Source organism: Geotrypetes seraphini, chromosome 19 (genome assembly GCF_902459505.1).
Source record: "Geotrypetes seraphini chromosome 19, aGeoSer1.1, whole genome shotgun sequence".
Lineage (NCBI taxonomy): Eukaryota > Metazoa > Chordata > Amphibia > Gymnophiona > Dermophiidae > Geotrypetes > Geotrypetes seraphini.
In genome coordinates, this window is record NC_047102.1 from 6875915 (window position 1) to 6901710 (window position 25796).

At 40.9% G+C, this 25796-nt stretch overlaps 1 protein-coding gene and 1 long non-coding RNA gene across 5 annotated transcripts in view; one reads left to right on the forward strand and one right to left on the reverse strand.

Annotated features, from left to right (window-relative positions):
* LOC117352214 overlaps positions 1-3838 on the forward strand; it is a 31411-nt gene extending 27573 nt beyond the window's left edge. For both annotated transcript variants that reach the window (XM_033928503.1, XM_033928504.1), the window contains 4 exons: positions 127-281; positions 1371-1394; positions 2579-2657; positions 3701-3838. In XM_033928503.1, coding sequence (XP_033784394.1) covers positions 127-281; positions 1371-1394; positions 2579-2657; positions 3701-3707 — 265 coding nt within the window. In that variant the 3' untranslated portion in view covers positions 3708-3838. The remainder of the gene's footprint in view (positions 1-126; positions 282-1370; positions 1395-2578; positions 2658-3700) is intronic.
* A 79-nt stretch (positions 3839-3917) lies between these two features.
* Positions 3918-25796, reverse strand: part of LOC117352215 — a 67384-nt gene continuing 45505 nt past the window's right edge. For 2 of the 3 annotated variants that reach the window (XR_004537607.1, XR_004537609.1), the window contains exons 3-4: positions 5091-5275; positions 3918-4033 (exon numbers count right to left, since the gene is read on the reverse strand). This is a non-coding gene — a long non-coding RNA (uncharacterized LOC117352215). Of the gene's footprint in view, positions 4034-5090; positions 5276-5944; positions 6004-25796 lie in introns of those variants that run through there. The other variant, XR_004537608.1, reaches the window with a different exon arrangement.

Here is a 25796-nt window from a genome sequence, read left to right on the forward strand (position 1 = left end):
TTGAATGCCTATGCTAAGTCAGCAATGCATGACATGCCAAGGGCATTAACCTAATTTGCATTTTTTTGGTAATGACAGCTGCTATGAACTGTTGTGGAATTTGATTTAAGTTGTTTTTCTTCTCAGATTAACCCCTCCTTTTATGGTATGGGTGTACAAAGCAAAACTGGTTCTTCCAAGGCGGAATGCCAACTTAAAGTGTGGGCAAGGCTATACAGGCCTTTTGTCGAGAGTGGAGAATGTAAGCACTCTGGCTAATGTGTACTGCTACAGACGCCCAGGTAGGCCAGTTTCTGTTGCTAAAAGTAAAGTGGCTTACCTGTAGCAAGTGTTCTCCAAAGGCATCAGGATTACCAGTCCAACCGACTGATGATGCCACTCAATGGCATAGCGAGGGTGACTGGTGCCTAGGGCACTGGTGCTCCTCTCCTGCCTTCTTCCCTGTCACTCCTGGAAGTGACGTCGGAGAAAGTGCTGAAGCCGACGTGGGCTGTTCACACCGAAGTTAAAAAAGTATGGGGAAGGGGCGCAGGCGTGTGTGGCAGGGGGAGCACTGGGAAAAGGGGGGGCGGAGAGGAGGAGGAGTGACGGCGCTCCGAGGAAGACCGCCCCCCTCGCCCCCTCCTTACTATGCCACCGATGTCACTGAAAATGTAGGCCTTGAAAACTCTGGCCTAGATTTCCGGAACCTACCTTTCACGTAGCTGCGATTCTGTAAACGACGCCGTTGCATGGATTGACATGCAATCAGCAGCCGTTTTAAATGCAGCCTCCAATAACAGCACCATTTACAGACTCTGAGTCTTAGAGTCTAATTTACTAAAATCCATTTAGGCCCCTTTATGAATAATGAGGCTTGCATTATTTAATGTGCATTAATGCACATTGGTAGATGAAACCCTGACATACTACTGTACTTGATTATAACTCGCCTTGCGCTCAGATATAGGAGGGGAATTAAATCTTAACCCCCCCCGGCAAAAAAAAACAAAAACAAACAAACAAATCCAAGTCCTGAAATGTGAAGATCGATGGAAGCTCTAAAACCCCCCCAAAAAACAGCAGTTCAAACTTTACAAAACATGGCATTTTTCATGTTAAGTCATCAGTTCTGAGTTGGGAAGGAAACCTTTGTAGGATAAAAACTCTATTTTGGAGACCATCAATGCTGCTAGCTTTAAATAGCTACACAATCAGGGGAATTTGTATACAAAAACTGTGGGAAAACCCACAATGTAGTCAAATTACACACTTGCATCTATTTGAATTATAAGTAGTTGTTGCATTTCGTGTGCTCGGAACAGTGATATCATTAGAACATTTTTACTTGGGTCAAAACATATGCAATGTTTTTCTCTTCTTCTTTACAGAAAGCGTCAGGGCAATTAGTCTTGGTAAGTACAATGAGGTTCAGCTTTCAAAGAAAGTTCATATGTTTACTGACAGCCCTAATTATATACCTGTGTGCTGTTGCACATAAACTAGTTCTATAGAATTAAATCTACATTTTCCATATATTCTTTAAAATAAAATGGCCTCTGGAATATACACCAAATTTGGCATAAGTGACTTATAAATAAACATTGCACCCTGGATGTGGACTGGGACATTTTGGTCCCCACAGGAACTTAATTTCCCTGCCCCTGCCCCATTCCTGTAAGCTCTTCCTTAACCACATGAGCCTCGAACACATGATTTTAAAGTGTTTGAGGCTTGTGCAGATGAGGACGGAGCTTGCAGGAATGGGGCAGGGACAGGAAAAGAACTCGCAAGGATGGGACAGGGAAAAATTTGTCCCTGTGTCATTCTCTAATATGGACCTTAAAGTGACTGACTAGTGATTAACAGAGATCACTCCATGGATAAGTGCATTAATAGTGGGGTGCCCACAGGGATCATACATGGTTTTGTAAGTGGCATCATGGAAGGGTTGTCATGTAAGATTTGTCTTTATGTGCATGATAGCAAAATTTGATATATAGTAGATACCCTGGAAGATGCAGCAAGCATGAGGAGAGAGCCAACAAAACTTGAATGGTCTAGAAGAATTTGGCAGGCAAGATTTAAAAAAAAAATGCAGTGTCGTGTATTTGGACTACAAGAAACCAGGGGGTGAAATATTTCTGGGCATGAAAGAAGAGTGGGACTTGAGGGTGATTGCAGAAAAGGCAGAAGGGAGCTGACAAAAGTGATATGTAACAAGGCAAAATTTGGCTGCCCTGTACATAACATGTGGATAAGTTAAGTCTGCAAAAATGCAGAACCAACTTATGTGTATGAGGGATGACCTCGTCACACCTTATGCATATATTTACTGATGCTAGTTAAATGAATAGTATGCAAATAAGGTTTAGTGCCAGTGCTGGCCAGAGCAGCTGAATATTAGGTCGGCACATTTGGCAAACTCTTGCAAATAACACCCTGGCTATGTACAAATGAAATAGCCTAATGAAGAGGTCATCCCAGCCTCAGTATACAGGGACTACTGCCTCTGTACATTCATTTTATACCAGACTGGCAATATAATGATCTTCTTCTTATAGATCCCAGGTGCAAATTATTTTCTCTTCTCTTTCAGTGATAATAGGGCTTGTTACTACTTTTATTCTTCTCTTCCTGATCCTCATCACAACTCTCCTGGTGGTATTCTACAGACGGTATGTGCCAACAGCTTTCCCAATGTAATATCATGTGCTGTCTAATATCAGCCACTAGCAAGTGTAAATGTTCATAGCAAAAATGAACGGGAGGCAGGGATCTGCTACACTATGACCAAACGACCACCCAAAATACACAACGCAATGGAAGAAGTGGAAACTTTAATGCACAATAAAAATAAAGCCTGACGTGGCTGCGTCTCACCTATAAGGCTGCGTTAGGGGTAGCTAGAGGTTCTCAGAGCCCTATAAGTGAAATGTGGCCACACTGGGCTTTGTTTTGATTGTTTATTGAAAGCTTCTTTACCGCTGCTAATGACTGGCAGAGTCAATTCAGAGTGGTTTATATGAGCTTCTGTAAAGGTGTTACAATTCAGAGTTTGCATTTCCCCAGATGGTTTCAATACAGACATTATTAAACCATAATCAATAACATTTTCGGAGCTGGTTCTCAATGCATAATCATATCCTCTTTCTTAGTTCCACCTATAATATATAATCAATCTACCTGCTTATACATACCTACTTGTACTTATATAAAATAATATTATACTTTCTTATACACACATATAAATATATGCATCCATATTTACTAAATGACTTAATTTCATCATGAACCATGCTGTAATATACTATGAGGCTGATAGTCGGACTAAGGGTTGATAGTGAACCCAGAAATTCTGGCAACAGGCATTGAATTTCTGGTCTATTTTTAGTTGCCCAAAATATAGCTAAACCAATATTCATCAATTGGCTGGCTAAGTTATAGGAGCCAAAGAAAGAACCTGCTATTTATATGGGTTTATCTGACCAATCAACTTAGTCGGTCAGCCAATGAATACTGGAACTAATCAGCTCTGTCATGCGACATAGCTAGTGACAGGGTTAGCTGCTCAGTGGCCATCTCACGCTGACTATTAGTACTTAGCTGGTTAAGTACCATTTAACCAGCCAGGAGCCATTCCTGCTTGGTTAAACAGCGGTCACTATAGAACTCTATTTATATTCTTTGTTCCTCACTATTCATTTTTATGTCTTTTCAGATATTGAATGCTGGGAATGAATGAAAGCCTCTGCTTATGCTAATCATCCTTATTTAAATAGAGACTGACAAAAGGCAATGACATAGGTGGATGTTGCAAGACAATCTTTTATTTGTCTTTGAATATCTTCCTAAAAGGTGTGCACCTGCTTTGCATCTGTGCTTCATTCTCCTGTTCTATCTGTCTCAACAGTTGGAAACAAATAGTTTTGAAAATGTGATATACTTAGTGTGATCCCAATGCCCGTCCTATTCAACTGTGGTAGATTTTCAAAAGTATAAATCCAGCTGCCAAATTCAATTGTTTGATAATTGGATCCACTTCAAAACTGTCCTGAAAGAGAAGAAGATGATACAAATCTGAGGACTCCAGTGGGAATCGATAAGCAACTTTGTCTTTTCATTTCATGATCTTCTAATGTACAGTCCAGACCAATGCTCCCTGGGGGGTAGGGGGCACCCGGGGTGAAGGCACACTTATGTGCCCCCCCGTGTGCATGCATGTGCCCCCTCCCTGCCACCAAAACTGGGACCCCCTGACATCCCCCCGACAGCATATGCCCCACCTTCCAATCACCCCTCCCATAAAATCCTGATGGTCTAGTGGATCAGACCCCCCAGCTCAAAAATCCTCCACTCTGAACACCACCCCCGTACCTTTTGTCAAAAATCAAGCAGGAGGGACGCTCATTCCCTCCTGCCTTGAAAGGCCTCTTGAGGGGCCTTAGGCGCCTGAGCCAATCAGGGCCTTAAGCTCCTCCTAGTGCATCACCAGCAGGTCTGTCTAAGGCCCCAATTGGCTCAGACCTGCTGGTGATGCATTAGGAAGAGCCTAAGGCCCAGATTGGCTCAGGCGTCTAAAGCCCTTCAAGGCAGGAGGGAGTGGGCATACCTCCTGTCTGATTTGTGACACAAGGTATGGAGGGGGGTGGAGGTTTTCAAGCTGGGGGGGTCTGATCTGAACCCCCCAGCACACTAGACCACCAGGCTTTTGTGGAAGGGGTCAGGAAGATCGGAAGGCGGAAGGGGCACATAGTGTCTGGGTTGTCGGAAGGAAGGGCAGGTGTGTGGCAAGGGGTCAGAAAGGAGGAGAGGTGCCCCCACCAAGACAACGCCCGGGGCGGACCTCCCATCCTTACTACGCCACTCTGAGGAGTGGCCGGGTGCATGCAAATTTTTCTCTTTTGAGCAACAATTCTAAAACTAAATTTTTGATCCCAGTATTAGCAATGCATTTCTGTATATAGCACAAAAAACCATCACAGATATGGTAGTTGAATTTTGTTTGAATGTTTGGTCGGGTCAGTGTTTTTGTGAGGGACTATATAATGACCAAGTAAAATGTATGAGCAATTACCCACGCACTCTGTTTAGAGCAGTGTGCCACAAACCTTTGGAAGAGCATCCAGAGATGAGCGAACATCAGTGCGATGACATCACACATATGACATGTCCTGTAAGCAGCCAGCTGGTGTCTTTCCTCCTTGCTGATGTCTTGCACCATACAGTTTCCAATACACTGGTTTAGAGGGAACATAGGTCCAGACACTCACTTTGTTTTAATGAACAGGATATCCTGTGTATTAGAGTTTCAAATAATTTCTGATCATGTATTTATTATGTGTCATAACATACTCAATAAAAACATTTTCTAAGTGAATTGCCAGTATAGATAACAAGTCTTCAGATTTGCCCTCAAAAATTGTTGTTATCAGCACCTGCGTAAGTTGACTTAATTTTTTACAACTGGCCGGTATGTCTGTCTGGGGTTTTCCCTATTGCATTTAGGGACTTGCAGGTCCCCATTCCATTCCCTAAGAATAGCAAGATTACAGGTCCATGCATGCAGTAGGGTAAACCCTGTGACTGGATCAACCCTGTCACACCAATGAGATTGGCTAAAGGAAGTATTTTTTTCATAGAAAAGCTGATAAATGCATGAATAACTTCTCCAAGGAGAGGTAGAGGCAAAAAGAATTAGAATTCAAAAAGGTGTGAGAGAAGAAAAAGAATCTTTAGCTGTGGCAAAGCAAGCATTACGTTAAGACCAAGTAAGGTCTGCAAGAACTAGGGAACATATAGGAAATCTTGTAAGCAGTACATTTAAAACAAATTGAAGAAAATAGTTCTTCACTTATCATGTAATTAAACTTTGGAATTCATTGTCAGAGAATGTGATAAAAACAGCTTAGCAAGGTTTGAACGAGTTCATAAGAACATAAGAAATGCCTACACCGGATCAGACCTGGGGTCCATCCAGTCCAGTGATCCGCACACGTGGAGGCTCGGCCAGGCGTACCCTGGCGAATACATTAGTCACTCGTATCCCTCAATGTGTCCTGCAAGAAGATGTGCGTCCAATTTTCCCTTAAATCCTAGAATGGTGGTTTCCTCCACCAGCTCTTTCGGGAGAGAGTTCCAGGCGTTCACCACTCGCTGTGTGAAGCAGAACTTTCTGACGTTTGTCCTGGCCGTGTCCTCTCTCAGCATCAGGCCATGACCTAGTCCGAGTCTGGGTTACATTTGCCAATGTGAATAACGCTGTTTCTTGCTCACCATCCTTTCTCCCTGCTGGTGAGTGAGCTTGTTCCATTTTGTCGATTCCTTTTAGCAATTTAAAAGTCTCTATCAGATCCCCTCTTAAAAGAAAAGTCCATAAGCCATTATTAAAATGGACTTGGAAAAATCCATTGTTTATTCCTGGGATAAGCAGCAAGAAATCTATTTTACTCTTTCAGGACCATTCCAGGTACTTGAAACTTGGATTGGCTACTGCTGGAAACAGGATACTGGTCTTGATATACCTTCAGTCCTTCCCAGTATAGCAATGCTTATGAATTGCAATGAATGGATGAATTTGTTGAAATACCAGATCATGGGCAGAAAAGGAATCACTATCATTAAATTCTTTACACTCCCACTTCCGATTTGGCTGTAAGGTTATGGCCATGTGAATCATATACATTCTCTTTTTTTGTAAGTGGCTTAGTCTAGCAGTTGATTAAAAAAACAAAACAGGTTTGACCTGTGTTCACATCTAATCATTGACATAACCTTTAATCCTGTTTGCGAAAGCTTTTTTGCTATCCAAGAAGACAAACATATCAAAAGGAATGAGGCAAGTGTTGCCAAACAAGCTAAGGCAACTGATTATCCAAGAGAGACAAGCCTGAGGCAAGTAAGAGTGATTCTGATACTTGATCAGAGAACAGGGACCTCCTTCCACTTGCAAGGGAGTTAGGGGAAAGATATAAAGATGGTTTCCATCACAGTATACCCTTCCCTCTGTCCAGCAACACTTTCTTCCCTGACTCCCTCTCCCTCAGTGTCCAGTATCCTCTTTCTTAATTCCCATATCAGCATTCTTCTCTGAGTGCCATGCTAATGCCTCTGAAATGGCACCAGCGGACAGCTTTGAAGTAAGTGCAAAATGGCTCCTTATTGACCTGAGTAATTGATGCCTTTACGTCATTGTCTATGTCTACATCTGAGCATATGCTTAGGCATAACGTTGCTTCCCTGTTCTGCAGCAGCCAATGACTTCTGCTTCTATCTTCTGCATGGAGAAGAATCAGGCTTGAACTGGCTTCAGCCGTGATATAGAAGAGCTTGGGCACCAGGGAGGGAGCAGCAGCACCCCTTGTGCTTGACTTCCTATGTTGTCACACAAGTCACACACCCCAAAAGTTGATCCTGGTCTAGGCCACCAAGATTTGCTTATTCAATATTCACATTTTCAATTCATAGCCACCTATGTCATTAACTTAGTATTTTCTTCCTATAGGCAGATGTAGCTGGATTTTCAGGATTGTCTCAATGTATAGCCATGATAAAGGCTTGCATAAAATGCATCTCCAATGTATGCATATTTATTATAGATATCATGAAACTCAGACCAGAGAGCAAGTATCAGAGAGAAGAATGGGGTAGATGTGGTTAAAGATACAGCCTCTGCACCCTGAGGTTGTGGGTTCATATCCCATGCTGCTCCTTGTGACCCTGGGCAAGCACTCAATTCTCCATTGCCCTAGGTACATTAGATAGATTGTGAACCCACCGGGACAGACAGGGAAAAATGCTTGAGTACCTGAATAAATTCATGTAAACTGTTCTGAGCTCCCCTGGGAGAATGGGATAGAAAATTGAATAAATACATGTAAGGAGGAGGAAAAGAGAGGGCAAAGAAAGGAAGCAGCAAAAAGAAGGAAAAGCGGTAGAATAAGGAGATCTGCAGAAAGTGAAGAGAGGAGGAGAAAGGGGAAGAGAAGCAAGGCTAATAGAAAATGTTCAGGAAAGAGGAGAGAAGGGGAAAAGAATAGTATCGGAAGAGAATAGAATCTAATCTGGGATTTATGAGTCACTCTGTGCCTACAAAGGTTCAAGGCAACTTACAGTACAGTTTATAGAGAACAATTTAGTATAGTGCAAAGGATGCTTAGAGATACATTACAGTACAAAGATGCTATAGAGGTATTACAAGACTTTGGGAATTCTTGAGGCAGGGATTGGCATGTCTTAAGAACATAAGAATAGCCTTACTGGGTCAGCCCAAAGGTCCATCAAGCCCAGTAGCCCGTTCTCAAGGTGGCCAAGCCAGGTCACTAGTACCTGGCCAAAACCCAAAGAGTAGCAAGATTCCATGCTTCTGATCCAGGGCAAGCAGTGGCTTCCCCACCGCTATGGGAGGTACATTAACTGAACATACAGTAAGAGAGCTAATATAATTTGATGAGAGATGCCATGAGGTAGATAAAGTTTGTTACAGTCATTAACTAGTGGTAGAGTTTATGGAGTCAAGAAGAAAGGTCTTTAGTTTCTTGCGAAATTTGAAGTAGTTTGATTCTGATGGTTGTTGGGAGGTCGCTCCATGCTTTCATGCCAGAGAATGTGAACATCAAGTGGAATACATGTTTACATGTATACTTGAGGGTTTTTTTTGTTGTGGGGAGGTTCAACTGCTTCCTGTCAAGATTTTTGGGTGATATGGACCATGCCATGGAGAATAGGTGAATTAGTGGTGCGGTGGAGCTTCTGTTGAGTATGTGGTGCAAAATGCAGGATGTTATGAATTTTATTTGAGATGAAATGGGTAGCCAGTGTAGTTGTTTGAGGTAGTTAGAGATAGTCGTATTTCTTAAGTCTGAATATGAGTCTTCTTGCTGTGTTTTGTGTGAGCTGAAGTTTGCGGATAAAGGTGATGTTGATACCCGCATAGATAGAATTACGGTAGTCTAGTTGTGACAGGATCAGCATCTGTACGAACAGGGCAAAGTGTTGTTGATGGAAGTACGGCCTGATGAGTCTTAGTTGCCTTATAGTGAAGAAGGTTTTCCTCCAGAGGTTGGAGATTTGCGGTTTCAGGGATCGCATAGAGTCTAAAATACAGCCTAGAACTTTGGAGGGTTTGTCTACTGCTAGAAGGGGAATTTAGGAAAGGAGGATATAAGAGTGAAGGAAGCAGCAAAGATAGACAGTACAAAGGTCTGGAGTAGTAGGAACTATGCAACAGGAAAGGAATTATTTTCTGAAATAAAGCTTGAGTGAGTCTCCATATCAGTTGTTGGGGAGAAGAAACCGAGAGCAGGAGCAGAATGAGTCAGAAGTGAGGTGAGAGACTGAACAAGAGGTGCATGGAAGAGGGGCAATAGACTGAAAGCGGTAAGGGACAGAGAGATTCTTATTTCCATGTTTTCATTTCTTGCTTTGTGTTCCTAGCTCCTGTCTACAGTCATTCTATTTTCCAGCTCTCTTTTTTTTATAGTATTCATAGTGCCAATAAAACAATTTCAGAGCTTCTAGACTGTATAAATATTGCATAACTGGAATGGATGGGACTCTCCCATATATAGGAATGCAGGAATTTTTTTTAAAAAAAGTTACCTTGTTCCTTGTTCCTGGGGCAATTTTTATGCAACTGCAAAAAAAAAAACAAAAAACCAACCAGAAAAAAGGCTTAGCTTTGAATCACATAAAGTGATCAACCTTGTTATTCAACCTGTTGTAAAACTTCATAGACAAGTTTCAGTGATGGTTTTTTTTAAATTGTTGGTTAATCTTTTAGCTCAATATTGAACTTCCTTTTTCCTGGTAACCGTTATGAATCTGATTCATAATATGTTCACACATATGTGTAACAAATTGGGCTGGGCTGGTTTCACTGGACATGTCCTCTTTTTGAGGGCTCTGTCGAGCATCTGGGCGGCTTTTCCTTATTTCTCATTTTGTCCAGGCATCCGCACAATGCTCCCGTTTCGCTGAAGGATTAATTTGTCCATATACAGTGCATAACCCCAGAGCAATACTCTAAACTGACATTCACCCATATCAGCAGGTTCGACTCAGTTAGATAATTTTGTAAAGAAGACCAATTGTTTGGATTGTAATCAATTTGGTTTCCAGAAAGCTTACAGCGTAGAATTATTACTGAATTCTTTAATTGATACTCTGCGATTAGGGATGGATCAACAATCAACATTTTGTCTTGTGTCATTGGACATATTTGGTGCATTCGATTCAGTTGATCTTCATAAATTGCTGCTGGAGGCCATCTAATCTTGGAATGAACGCTGCTGTTATTAATTGGCTTAAAATATATCTTATAGGTCGCTCTTTCAAAGTGAGAAATGGATGTAAGAACTCAGGGGAATATTCATCTAGAACCGGAGTGCCCCAGGGTTCAGCGCTTTTGGCACTACTATTTAATATCTACATGGCCGCTATAGGCCATTTATTTGTATCTTTAGGAGTCGAATATTGAATATACGCAGACAATATCATTTTCTTTTTTCCAGTAGGTGGATGGGATATAAATCTGGAAAATTTATTGAGCAATTACATGTGTAAAATTGAGGAGTGGATGGGAGAGCAAGGTCTCAAACTAAATGTGGACAAAACAGAAATAATGTTTGTAGGAAAGTCTAATGATCAGTTGCCTAGAGAAGTGAAAGTTATTGATGATGTTCTTCCTGTAAACGAGTCTATGACCATTCTAGGTGTAAGGCTTGATTCTGGTCTTACAATGAAGTTGCATGTAACTAAGACAGTATAAGCATGGTTTGCAGAAATGCATTTGTTACATCGATTAAAACCCATGCTATCGCCTTATAATTGTCGTACAGTGGTTCAGGCTATGGTTTTGTCGAGACTTGATTACTGCAATGCCCTGTACCATGGAATAATAAGAGCAAGGTAGTGCAAAACAAGATTGATATTTGGATTGTTGAAATATGACCATATTTCGCCCTATCTCCAACAACTGCTCTGGTTACCAATCGTTTGCAGAATGCAATATAAAGTGGTAATGATCTGTCACCAATTCTTGTATGGAATCATACCAGAATTGTTTAAAAAGAATATGCTGAGTTATTTACCAAGCAGATCATTATGTTCTGAGAATTTAGCTTTACTGACAATGAATGTGAACCCGAGGTTGGTGGAGACTGGTAAAATGACTTTCTGTTGTGCAGGAACTCCCTTGTGGGCCAAATGCGAAATTGTCGTGAAAGGGGCCTGTTTAGAAAATTGCTAAAGACACAATTATTTGTAGACGCTTTTTATTAGTCAGTAATTTTCTCTGGTTTAGCTGAAGAATTATTCATGATCGTTTTATTCAAGCTTTTGCTGCTATTTTGCAGATATGTTTTTACAATTGTTTTATTATGGTTTTTTATAATTTATGTATGTAATTCATGTAAATCGCTTAGTTTTAAACAATATAAAATTTTTTTAATTAAATAAAGACTGTATTTGGAATACGTGGAACAATACATGAAAAATCAACAGCCAATGGAGCACCCATATCATGTTCCCATCTCGCCAATAGCTCAGAAAAGTCACCCTTCCCAGATATATGGGTCAGTCTAGTATGTAAATCAGATATTGACAATCTTTCGATAGATGGAGATTTAAACCAAGTTCTTGTTTATCATAATGTGACCTATGACTATCATTAGGCAAAGAGTGGAGATAATGTGCCAATTGACGGTGGGCAAAACAATCTGTAGGGGAGCAAAAGAGTCTTGGGGACATCAACATAGCTCAGAGTCCATGAGTTGTAAATATTTTAAATTCTCTCTTATTGTTAACAAGCAGATTTTGATTCCAAAATCTGGCTATGTCCCTCCAGACAGCCCTCAAAGGCTTAAGTATTATACTCAATTTAAGATGTTGCGAAAGTGGTCACTTTGAGTGGTGAAACAAAGATATAGGATACCAAGGGTCAAAGACTCCTCATAATCTAATGGGGTAGTTTTGGTGATCAAAAAGCAATTCTTTAAGTGTCTTAGTAAGCAAGCTTTGTTGTATGTAAAGTACATAAATCTGGGATCACTGTTTCTCCCTGAGACCAAGGGCCATATAATGCCCGATATGTTTCAGTGTTATGCCCTATAATCTGATTGTTTATAGAAACAGAAACATGATGGCAGATAAAGGCCAAATGACCAGCTGGCCCATCCGCAACATTCCCTATCTCCTCCCTATAGGCTAAGGCTCTTAACACATACATTGTGAGGTCATATAGCTTTATGGTTATAGAAACATGATGGAAGATAATGGCCCATCCTGTCAGCCTATCCACAGTTTCTTCCCCATTTGTTTAAGAGAAATAGTTCTGTCTTTTCTTTGTTGGCTACTAGACCATTTGCTTGAAACCATTTAAAGATTTTCTCTAGGCCTTTCTTGATCATGTGTTTAGTTATTGTGTCCTGTCTCCTCAGTGGTATGATCCATTGGGCATCGTCTGTGTAAATGTAGCATTCTCAACTCAATTTTCTTATGAATTTTCCCAGCGGTTGGAGGAAGATGTTGAACAGCAGGGGTGACATGGCAGATCCCTATGGCACCCCATGACAGTTTCTTTCCAGTTGCTGGTATCCCCTTGCCATTCTACTCTTGTTGGTCTTTTAGATAGAAATGACTTTTCCCATGAGGCCTACTTCTCTGCAACATGATTTTAGCAGTGTGTGTTGGACTAGGTCAAAAGCTGCTGAGAGGTCTAGGAACCCCAGCAGCACGTCTTCTCCATTTGCCTGGTGCTTTAGAACGGAGTCCTGCACTGCTACTAGCACGGTCTCCATGCTCAGGTGTCTTCGGAATCCTGATCGGGCTTGGTCCAGCTTGGATGAGTTTTCCAGGAAATCTGATATTTGTTGGCATACTAGTTTGTCTACTAGCTTGGATAGCCACGGCTGGTTGGTTACCGGTTTATAGTTGGAGAGGTTTTCTAGGTCTTTTTCTTTATTCTTCAGTATGGGCTTAATGATGGAGAGTTTCCATTTACAGTAAGTGGAACTTGTCCGGACTGTAATGAGTTGTTGATGAAGTCTGTGAGGTGGGAGAGTCCTGAGCCTTCAAGCTCTCTCATATAGGTGTCATAGAGCTTATGTAAATGTGGTCAACTCAGTGTGGCAGGGACATGTGCAACGTACAGTATTCTGGAGCCACTCTGATGTCCAGCCCATGCTCCATCCCATGCAAATAAGCTTTTTATTTGGTACTTTGCTAGCACTTATGAAGGTATATGATACATTCATGTGCAAGTGGTAATATTATAGACATTTCCACACAAAGGGCATGTAATCATGGGTGCCTAGATTATAGAATTATTCTTTATGTTCTGACAGAAGCTAAAGTTGATCAAATTACAAATTGCTGGAAAGTGCTTCAATCAGGATGGGTGAAACAAGTTGACCAGTGACATAATTATTCATTGAGAATATAATTTTCTCTATGAAGAAAAGTGAAACTGAGGGTAAGACATACTATTAATCATTTCTATAGCGCTATTAGACACATTATGGGCCAGATTCTGCAAGCAGTGTCATTATCAGTGACTGCCTACAAAAGTGGTGTCATTCAAGTGACAATCATGCTATGGCACTGTTTGCAGAATTGTGGCCAGATCAACAGCAGGTGCTGTAAATGTAAGTCAGGGTTTTACAGACCTACATTTACGGCACCTACCTGTGAAGGGAATCACGCCTACTGGTGCCTATATCCATTTCTGGCACAAACCGCGTCTACTTTTGACGTAGGCACTTCTATAGATGGAACTTGGATGGTGTTCTTTGTAGGCACCTGCAGACGCCTACATTTTTAAAAAAATTACTTTTTAATTGGTTTTAAATGACATGGTCAATTACCATGCACTTTATCACCAATTAAACCAATTAAAAGTTAGGTGGTGGTAGGGCGCCTCTCACTACCTTATGGCACAGTTTTGAGAAGCAGGCCTTATATGCAGATAGTTTCTTTGTCCCTAGTGGGCAATGTAGGGTTAAGTGACTTGCCCAGGGTCACAAGGAATTGCAGTAGGAATTGAACCCAGGATCTCAGTCTGCTGTACTAACCATTAGGCGGAGTGGTAGTTTCTGCAGGAAAGGGGTTGATGACAACTTTTTTATAAAGTGGGTTTTAAACAATTTAGGAGAAGAGCTAGGCTGCCCAGAAAAACCAGTAGAACTGGAAAATCTAGCCAGTTTAAAAGCGGTGGTGCATTACATTACCTGATGGCTGATACCACTCAGAGACATCATCTTTTTAGCCTGAAGGCATGTCTGTTTATTCTTCCAATAAGTATCTCTGAAGATGGATTTCCTGGTGATAGTTTTGTCTATGCATCATTGCTGCTCTGCTCTATGAATGAGCTTTTTTTGTTCAAGATGAGCATTATTAACCCTTTAATTGGCAGATGGTGAAACGGCTGCTTTACATAACTGTAATTCCCCTACTTGCTAAGCACCAAAATCTGTCTTTATCATTCCCTCTGTAATTCCCCCACCTGAGCACTGATGCACCTTCTTGGCTAGTTTATCTGTCTAGACTAGATCGTAAGCTCTTTAGAGCAGGGACTGCCTCTTCTATGTTTTGATGTACAGCGCTGTGTATGTCTAATAGCGCTATAGAAATGATCAATATAAGTAGTAACCGTATCCAGGGCAGTGGTTAACAGTGAATTCCGCAAAGGAAAACTGGGCTGGGTTTTGATGGAATCAAACTCAGCATTTAAATAGAACAGTACATAAACATAGCTGTAGTGGTCAGCTGACAAGATACTACTTGATGTTCCATCATGTGGTCAAAGTATTTATTTATTGAAAACATTTATATCCCACATATTGCAAAATCTATGCGGGTTACAAAAAACCCCATCCATAGCAAATTAAAACAAAACTCCTACAAGAAATCCTCTCATCTATTATATAAGGAAGGAAAGGCCCCTTTAAACTAGTGCACCTTCAAAAACCTGGCTGCAAAACTTTACGAGTGGAGAAATGGGTCAAACTGACTTAGGCAAATCATTCTACAACTGTGTTCCTGCCCCCCCCCCCCTCCAACACCCGCAGCCTTATAGATGGCAGTCACAACTACCAGCTGCTGATTCTGTGAATGCAAATTCCTTGCAGGCATATAAGAGACAACACAGAGGGCAAATCACCAGGTACTGCCCTATATACCAACAGCACCAGTTTAAGCTGAACCACCCAAAACTGGAAGCCAAAGCAGCTCCACTTGACGTTTAGCCATTCGTCTCTTTTTTATATGGAGGGTGCTCGTAATCTATGCAGTTCTCGTCCTGCTGAAATCCATCAGATTAGCTCTGTGACTCATGTCAGAAAGCAGCTGAAAGTCTATCTTTTTTAAAAGCATTTCCTTCCTGAGAGCTTTTATGTTTTTTAATTATATGAATCTTAATCTGTACTTATCTTAAGTTTATAAGTTTTATTATGCATGTTTTATTGGAACCTGCCTAGAACGTCAGGATAAAGCAGGCTATCCTTTTTTTTTTACTGATGACTGTGGCTGGCCCTGGAGCCTTCCCACAGACATGTTCTGCCCGGTTCAATGCAACTTCTTGGTTTTGCATGGGCTGGGTGCGTCAGATGGAAAGCTCCAGAATCAGCCTTGTGTACATTACCTCTATAGAAAAGTCTTTTGAACGTCTGAGTTTCTGTTTGCACAAAATTCCAAACTGGACATCTAGAAAATTTGATGAAGCTTAGGGCTCCTTTTACAAAATGCGTGCTAGCCGCTACCACCTCCTCTTGAGCAGGTGGTAGTTTTTCAGGTAGCGTGTGCGCTAAAAACACTAGCGCACCTTTGTAAAAGGAGCCCTTAATGTCTCTAAGATGTCACTGTTACTGGTCGTCTTCTTTAATTTATTATAAAATGGATTGCTATTCTAGTTGTTTGCAACATCAATATAAACTTCAGCTTCCTGTTTCATCCTCACATTTGTTATCTACTTATGAGGAATTATTTCTCTCTGAAGAACCTATTTATTGGAATTCTTTGACAACTGAAATGTGAATGCAGAAGCTGTTAAAATCCTGGTTATTTCAGAAATGTCTATCAATTTAGATCACAATTCGTTTTTATGATATAGATTGGTTATGAATTGTAAATTGTCCAGAGCAATGTGGTTGAGATGGTATATAAAAATATTTTTTTATTATTATTATCTTCATGGCTATAATTCAACACTGATCTCAGCATACAAACTTGAGATTACCTGAATCAAGAACTTCAAGAGCTTTTAGCAGTATATAAGAAATTAAATAGATTACTGTGATTGTTTATGATAGCATATGAGAGGTATATGAAATGTATAAATATACCTAATTGTGTTTATCTTTTAGGTTGCACTTATATAAAATACAGCCTACATCTGTCATTTTGGAGGACAATCTGTGCAGCAATTGGGTGGGTTTGGGGGGTATCTGGCAGGAAGGACTGAGCATCCCTCCTGCCGGCGAACTTTCGACAGGTTCGGGAGGGATGTCCGGCAGGAGAGAGTGGGCCTTCCTCCTGCTGTGATCATTGGGGCGGCGGGGGTCATGGCGGGTGCGGGCAGGAAGGATTGGGCATTCCTCCTGCTGCAATCGTTGCAGGGGGGTTGTGGACGGTGCTGTTGATTTAAGGAATTTTTTTTTTTTTGAGACATGTTGAAGCATCGTGACATGTTGAGCAGTGACACCAGTGGAATTAAAAGATAAGCAAAATGCCATCGCTATTATGTTTATTTAGCCTTTGATACTGCCTTTACTGGAAAAAAAACAGGCCAGGGCGGTGAACAAACATAATTAAAATAAAGAACAAGGAAAAGAGCTCCATTTAAAAAAAGGAAAGTCAACATTACACAAGAGCACACATGTCAAGAGCTAAGAGTCATTAACAGACTTCATTGATCCCAGGCAATATTCTATTCGGGGTTATATTTGCTAAATACCTACGTAAAAAATATATATCTTTAGTTGGACTTTGACATTTTTAAGGGATACTTCCTTGCGAAGAGATATTGATAGGGCATTGAAAAGTAAAGGAGAAACAGAAAAGAAAGCAGTCTGATGTGTAGAAGGAGGGGGAATGAACAACCACTTTTCATATATTGAACAGACAGGATAAGTTGTGGATGATGACAGAGAGGTGACATTTGAAAGACAGCACGATGAGTTAATGGAAGTAGTTTGTATTGAAAACAGAAATCTCACTGGGAGCTACTGAAGTTTTATAAAAACAGATGTAACACATTGAATAATAATCTGGCTGCGGTATATTGGAGAAGTTATCAAGGAAAACCTGCAAGAAGGACATTGCAGTAATCCATCCTAGTGAGATGATAAGAGTATCTAACACCTGAAAATCAAAAATGTGGAATACAGAACAGAGGCATCTAAGGACCTGAAAACCTTTTTGTACTATGTTGTTTGAGTGATAATTCAGGGTCAAAAATGACCCCTAGATATTTGAAAGTACTAACTGGTAGAATGGGAAAGTCCCAAAGTACAACAGGGGAAGAAGGAGCAGTTAGATGGCTGGAGAATCAAGTTACAGCAGTTTTGAAGGTATTGAGCACTAATTTGTGAGACTCAAGCCAACGGTTTATCAATTGCAAACAATTCTGAAGTGGGTGTAAATCAATTCAGGTAGGCAAAGTAGGGAATAAGAGCAAGTTGCTGTCTGCATAAAAATAAAAACCAATACTACATTGCTGGATTAAGAGGACTAAAGGACTAATGAAAATACTGTATTGAAAAGGGATGAGGACAGAATGATATAGAATGAAAGGGCCACTGTATTTTGGTGTGGGAATTTTTTTTTAAATAAGGAGTGGAATCCTCACATTACTTATTTTCTAGGTATTTATGTGCATTTGAAATTTTTGGTACCTCGACCCCGATGAAAGTTACGGAAACAAGGAGTCATATCAGGAGAGGTGACCATAAAGATGAAGTGGTTACAAGATTAAAAAAATAACAAAGCAGAAAAATAGAATTATGAATGTATTATAAGTACATAAAAGTTGCCATACTGTGAAGACCAAAAGTCTATCAAGGACAATATCCTGTTTCTAAGAGTGGCCAAGCCAGGTAACAAATGCTTGGCAAAATCCCAAAGAGAAGAATAGATTTTATGCTGCTTATCCTAGGAATAAGCAGTAGATTTTCCCAAATCCATAACAACTTTGAAGAAGTTTGTCTCATCTAGATCATTGATAAATATGTAAAAAAAAAAAAAGTGGTCCCAGCACAGACCCCTGAGGAACCTCATTATTTACCCTTCTCCACTGAGAATATTGACCATTTAACCCTACTCTCTGTTTTCTATCTTTTAACCAGCTCTTAATCCATAATTGGATATTTTTTTTATCCCATGACTTTCTAATTTCCTCAGAAGTCTTTCATGAGGAACTTTGTCAAATGCCTTTTGAAAATCCAGAAACACAATATTGACTGGCTCACTTTTATCCATATATTTATTCACGCCTTCAAAGAAATGTAATAGGCAATGGTAAAGCAAGATTTCCCTTGACTAAATCCATGTTGACTCTGTCTCATTAATCCACCCTTATGTATATGCTCTGTAAATTTGCTCTTTAAAATAGTCTCTACCATTTTGCCCGGCACCGACGTCAGTCTCACCAGTTTATAATTTCCCACATCACATCTGGAACTCTTTAAAAAAAATTGGCATTATGTTGGCCACCCTCCAGTCTTCTGGTACCATATTGGATCTTAAAGATAAATTACTAGCTCTGCAAGTTCATTTTTCAATTCTATCAGTACTCTGGGATTAGGATGTTGGTTATGCAATGAGTGAAAAAGAATATAATGCTCATTTAGCTGTCTGAGGATCCACTACACAATATCAGAGAAAGTGGTGTTGAATGGTACTTTTGCTATTATTAGTAAAAACAACAAATCATATACGTCAAATCATGTTTTGATTCCACAGGACAGATTGACCCCCTCCCCCATTGACACCTATCGATTACTACTTGGAGACCTATAAAATTTTAGATTATTATTTAATCAATATTTGTTTATTACTTTGTTGAAGAATTTCATCCAAACCATGTACATCAAGTATAACTGGACATTGCTTCACCACATCCGTTTGACACCAAAACACCTCTATGCATCAATGAACTTAATTACCCCATCCAGCCCACCATAAAGATACTAGGCGTAACTCTAGATCAATGCCTAACCATGAAAGACCAGGTGGACTCCTTAATCAGAAAGGGTTTCTTCACTCTCTGGAAACTCAGATCCATTAAAGCTTATTTCGATATGTTGGCATTCAGAACCCTAGTCCAATCTCTCATACTAAGTCAACTTGACTACTGTAACATCGCCTACTTAGCCATTTCCCAAAAAAGTATGCAATGTTTACAACTAATGCAAAATGCAGCGGTCAGACTAATCTTCGGACTAAAGAAATTTGATCACGTATCACCCTACTACCGGCAGTTACATTGACTACCGATGGAAGCACGCATAAAGTTTAAATTCACCTGCTTCTGCTTTAAAGCGCTAAACGGACTTGCCCCTAAATACATAACTGACCTTTTCTCCTTCTCTGCCAACAGACACAAGAGAAGCTCTCATTCCTACTTAATTTCCCCCCCAGTTAGAGGTTGTAAACTGAAAAAACACCATGAACACCTTCTTTCACATCAAGCAGCATTGTGGGGTAAAGACCTAGATCAACTGCTTTCGTCCACTACTTATGAGGAATTCAGAAAACATCTAAAATCTCAACTGTTCCTAAAGTATCTAGACAACTGACCCACTCATCTTCTTTCTCCTCCTATTAATCTCTTTCTCCTCAACAACACATTTCCGGTCCTATTAACTCTCCTCTTCCCCCCTCTTAAATTCAATCAATTTGTACCTCGCTTAATCTATTGTAAACCGCATGGAACTTAACGGTATTGCGGTATATAAACTGTTATTATTATTATTATTATTAATTTACAATTATAGTAACAGTATGACATAAGAATCACCTTACTGGGTCAGACCAATGGTCCATCTAGCCCAGTAGCCCATCCTCATGGTGGCCAATCCAGGTCACTAGTACCTGGCAAAACCCCAAAAAGTAGCAACATTCCATGATACCCAACTTTATGGTAGATATCCTGCAAGTAGGATGGTTGGTTAGGCTGGAGTGAGCTTGGACAGCAACATCAGCATTTGGAACTTAGGACAATACAAGGTGGACTTTACAATCTACGACCCAGAAATATCAAAGAAGAGACAAGTTAATTTAATCATGGGCAGACTGGATGGACCATTCGGGTCTTTATCTTCCGTCATTTATTATGTTACCAACCCCAGTAGCCCATCCTCACAGTGGCCTATCCAGGCCACTAGTATCTGGCAAAAACCCAAATAGTAGCAGCATTCCATGCCAACAATTCAGGGCAAGGAGTGGCTTCCCCTATGTCTGTCTCAATAACAGACTTTTCCTCCAGGAAATTGTCCAACCCTTCCTTAAAACCAGCTACGTTAACCACTCTTACCACATCCTCTGGCAATGTGTTCCAGAGCTTAACTATTCTCTAAGTGAAAAATATATTTCCTCCTATTTGTTTTAAAAGTATTTCTCTGTAACTTTATCGAGTGTCCCCCTAGTCTTTAGGAATCCTGATGCAGTAAAAAATTGATTCACTTGTACCCATTCTACACCACTCAGGATTTTGTAGGCTTCAATCATATCTCCCCTCAGCCATCTCTTTTCCAAGCTGAAGAGCCCTAACCTCTTTTTTCTTTCCTCATACAAGAGGAGTTCCATTCCCTTTATCATCTTGGTCGCTCTTCTTTGAACCTTTTCTAATTCCGCTATACATGATTGATATTTAACATTGTATTGAGGTATGTGAAAATTTAGAAACTGGTAGTTGGGTTGTAAAGAAATCAGTCAATTTCATTGTGACAAGAAGAATGGTATTGAGATAATGTGAGCACTTTCTTACACAAGGGCAAACCAGTCTGACCAAGGGGCTCTTGTGTATCTGAATGGAGTTACCACCTTAGGGTGTTTGCATTTTAGACATTTCTTGCAAAAAAACAGTAGTTCAAGCTGGCTTCATCCTGATATTCTAATGGGCTTTGACTTAAGTATCTAATTACTGGGCTCAGTTTTGGATTGAAAGGTCAAGAATAACAAAAGGAATTCTAACTAGCGGGTAATAAGGACAGCTGCATAGAATGGCAGTTAAGGCAAGAGCTTGAACACAGGGATGACCTGCATGAGCAACCGGAGATCAATGGTTTCTTCATTGTTTCACAGATATGGTTGAAGATCATTAATTTGAATAAAATAGTCAGTTAGCCTTTTGGCCATTAAGCAGATTCAGAAAAGGGAAATTACAGACCAATTACAGACCAATAAGCTTGACTTCAGTGCCAGGCAAGATAGTGGAAACCTCATATTATAAAGAATAAAATTATGGAGCATGTGCACAAACACAGTTTAATGGATTCCGTCAAGGGAAGTCTAACCTCACCAACTTGCTTCATTTCTTTGATGGTGTGGATAAAGGTAAGCTGGTTAATGTACCTAGGTTTTCAGAAAGCTTTTGACAAAGTTCCTCATATACACATGATGGAAGAGAAAGGCCAAATAGTACATCCAGTCTGCCCATCCATAGCATCCACTATCTCCTCCTCTCCCTAAAAGATCCCATGTGCCTGTCTCACGCTTTCTTGAATTCAGACAGAAACAGAGGGTAGGATTAAATAGCCATTTTTCTCAATGGAGGAGGGTAAATAGTGGAATGCCACAGGGACTCATGGGGCTATTTAACATATTCATATATGATCTGGATATTGAAATGATAAGTGACGTGAATAAATTTGCAGATGACACAAAACTATTCAAAGCTATCAAAATACACGAGGACTGTGAAAAATTGCATGACCTTAGGAAATTGAAGACTGAGCATCCAAATGGCAGATGAAATTTAACGTGGACAAATGCAGAGTGATGCACATTGGGAAGAATAACCCAAATCATAGTTACCAGATGCTAGGATCCATTTTAGGGGTTAGCAACTGACAAAAAGATCTAAATGTCATTGTAGACAATATGCTGAAATCTTTTGCAAAGTGTGCAGTGGCAGCCAAAAAAGCAAAGTGGAGATGTGCACATAACTTGTAGTATTTTATGAGTTACATGTGTAAGTGTGAGTCCTACCCATGTGTACATCTACTTGTCAAATAAGTGCTATGTAAGAATATGTATATTTACAGAATAGCATTTATGCAGTTTTTCTGTAGTTATGCATGTATGTGCAATCATACATCAGTTACACCAGTACTCCAATCAATTATGCACATAATTCATAGTAACACAGTAAATGCACGATTCATCCAGTCTGTTCAACAAGGAGGCCAGAATTGTATCTGTCACTCTACATTGGTTCCACTTCTTCATGATTACACAGTTGTATTACTACTTATCACTTATATAGTGCTGAAAGGCGTATGCAGTGCTGTGCATTTTAACATTTATAGATGGTCCCTGCTCAGAAGAGCTTACAATCTAACTTGGACATGATTTATAGGGTTGGGGATGCAGAACCCAAGGTGAAAGGAGTTAGGAGTCGAAAGCACTCTCGAAGAGGTGGGCTTTTAACTGGGCCTTGAACACTGCCAGAGGCGGAGCCTGCTGTAGGGATTCGGGCAGCTTGTTTCAAGCATACAGCACAGAAGACAGAAGGCAGAAGGGATAGAGTCTGGAGTTGGCAGTTGAAAAGAAGGGCACAGATAGGAGGGACTTACCAGCTGAGTGGAGCTCAGGGGGAGAAATCATAGGGGGAGATAAGTGAAGAGAGATAGTGAGGGGAAGCTGGGTGAGTGCATTTGTAGATCAGTAAGATGAGTCTGAATTGTAGTTTGAAATGGATGGGAAGCCAATGAAGTGACTTTAGGAGAGGAGTAATGTGAGTAAAGTGGCTCTCCTGGAATATGAGTTGTGCAGCTGAATTCTGGATGGATTGGAGGGGAGCTGAGAGTAGCGAGTTGCAGTAGTCTAAATGTGAGGTAATGAGGGCATGGATAAGTGTTTTGGTAATGTGCTCAGAAAGGAAGGGTTGGATTTTGGTAATATTATAGAGGAAGAAGTGGCAGGTTTTAGCAATATGTTGTATCTGGTCGATGAAGGAGAGAGAGGAGTCAAATGACAGGAAGGATGAAAGTGTTGTCCACAGAGACGGAGAATGAGGGAAGCGGAGAGGTAGGTTTAGGCAGAAAGATGAGCAACTCTGTTTTAGCCATATTCAATTTTAGATGGCAGTAAGACATCCAGGTGGCAATGTCAGACAGGCAGGTTGAGACTCTGGTCTGGGTTTCAACAGAGATATTTGATGCAGAGAAGTAGATCTGGGAGTCGTCAACATAGAGGCAATATTGGAAGCTGTGGGAGGAGATCAGCGCTCCAAGTGAGCAAGTGTAGATTGAGAAAAGGAGCGGGCCCAGAACAGAACCTTGAGGGAAGGCTGTGGAGGAGGAACCACCGCTGCATACACTGAAGGTGCGATGGGAGAGATAGGAGGAAAACCAGAAGGCAGAACCATGGAATCAAGGAGCAGGCGGTGATCAACAGATCGAGAAGGATGAGGATAGAGTAGTAGTAAATTTACCCCCCCCCCCCTTTATAAAACTGCAAAAGCAGTTTTTAGTGCCAGCCGGTACACTGCATGCTCTACATTCTCCAACGCTCATAGGAACAGCATTCAGTGCGCTGGCCAGTGCTATAAACCACTTTCAATGTTTTATAAAAAGGGGATTAATCTTTGTCTCTCTGCAAATTTTGGGGTTCAGACTGTAGAAGTCTGCCAGCACTGGTCCTACTTCTCAATATCAAAGCCCACTCCAGCCTTGATCTGGATCGTTTTTTGTCATTTACAGGTCACGGGCCACAGAAGTGGGCCTGGCTCTGAAACTACCATCAAAGCTCACCAGAGTTATGAGATCATTTAAGTTTTGCTTTCATTGGATTTCATTCTTTTTCCATATGGTGTTCCTCTTTATTTATTTCATGCTTTCTTGAATTCTGTCACAGTTTTTGTCTTCAGGGCTTCCTCCCAGAGGGCATTCCAGCCATTACCTTTCTGTAAAAAAGTGCTTCCTGACATTGCTTCTAAGTCTCCCAACTACATAAATGTTAACACCTACGTTACAGAATTACCCTCTCAGGTCCAAGGAGATCTAGAGTCTGACAGGTCTAAAAGCTAAGTTGATGAAAGGAGTCATATTCCTTGTTTTTCACTATATAAAAATGCCTTGAGTGTCAAAGTTTCTAAGTGGCATCAAAAGGAGGCCTGCCAGACAACGGTAAATTCTACAAGAGTTACTTTCTGAAAGGGATTCAGAAAGAGTTTTACAATTTTCTGAAAAGACAGTCTGAGTCAAGATTTGTAGGTAGCAATGTGAGGAAAACCCAGGGTGTGTCTCCAGAGAATATCTTTGCTAGGGAGTGGTTGATGAAGAAAACCCTAGTGTGTGTAGATTGCATTGATTTGAATTCTAGGAGATTAGCCAGAGCTTAACTTTTTTTTTTATCAGGGTTTTAGGCTTATTTTTTCTTATTTATTTTAGTCATGCTTTTTTACTGCTATGATTTTTAAATTATACTTAGACTATTGTTTTATTTGCTCTGCGTTAGGCCGGATTAAGAAGAGGGCAGATAAATCATATTCTGGTCTGCTGACTTTTTGATTTTCTCTATGGGCTGGATCAGATGTAGAGGTGGTTCCTCCTCCACCTTGAGATAAGGTGACCAGAATTGAACACAATACTCAAGGTGTTCAATACACAATACTGGTTGTTAAATATTAACCTACATCAATACCCACCTAAAATGCTTTTGTCTGGAACAGCCTCATACAGAGCATGAGTGGTTTTAGGTGGGGGATACAGTTGGGGGGGGGGGATGGCTCTGGCGTAGCAGGTTGGGGTTGCTGCTCATGCCGCAAATGTTAAAAAGGTATGGGGGAAGGGAAGTGGCATGTGCATGCGGTAGTGGGGGGCAGGGAAGGAGGGAGTAGAGAGGAGGATGGGTGCTGGCACCCCACCAAGAGGGCACCCGAGGCGGTCTGCCCCCTCCTTACTATGCCACTATGTCTCTGTGGAGTGTAGGGGAGAAAGACAGATTTTAGATGATCAAGAGTCTGTCAAGATGAAAGGAAGTCAAGGCGGTGACGGAGGCCAGCACATTTGAATAGCTTGGATAGGAATAGCAGAAGGAAGACAGGGTGATAGTTGGATGGGCAGGTGGAGTCCAGCGAGGGTATTGGGAGAAGCGGCTTAACCACTGCATGTTTGAAGGCATCAGGGACAGTTGTGGTGGAAATGGATAGGTTGAGGATATGGCAGATGGGAGGGATTAAAGTATGTGAGTTGGGGGTCAAGTAGAGGGGTGAGAATAAGGACTGAGGGGCATGAAGTAGGCTTGCCTGAAGACAGAAGTTGTGCAGTTTCTTCCTCCATGATTTCAGAGAAGGAAGAAAAGTCAGCAGTAGTCGAAGGAGGGTCGAGAGGATGGGATCAGCTAAGGGGAGGATGTATGGGGGCTTCCTGAGTTGATTGGGCGAAGGAAGAAAGGATGGTATGAACTTGAAGGTCAGGAGAGTGAATGGTGGAAAGGGGAGAAGGATGTGACGGAGTAGTGAATTCAAGGGTGATCTTGGAAGTATTCAGTCATCATTTGGGGAGAGAGATATGGAAAGGTGGGCGCTTTGAGGAGGGAGTTCAGCGGCAAATAGATAGTGGGGGTTGGAATAAACGGAGTTAGCTGGATGTAGTAGT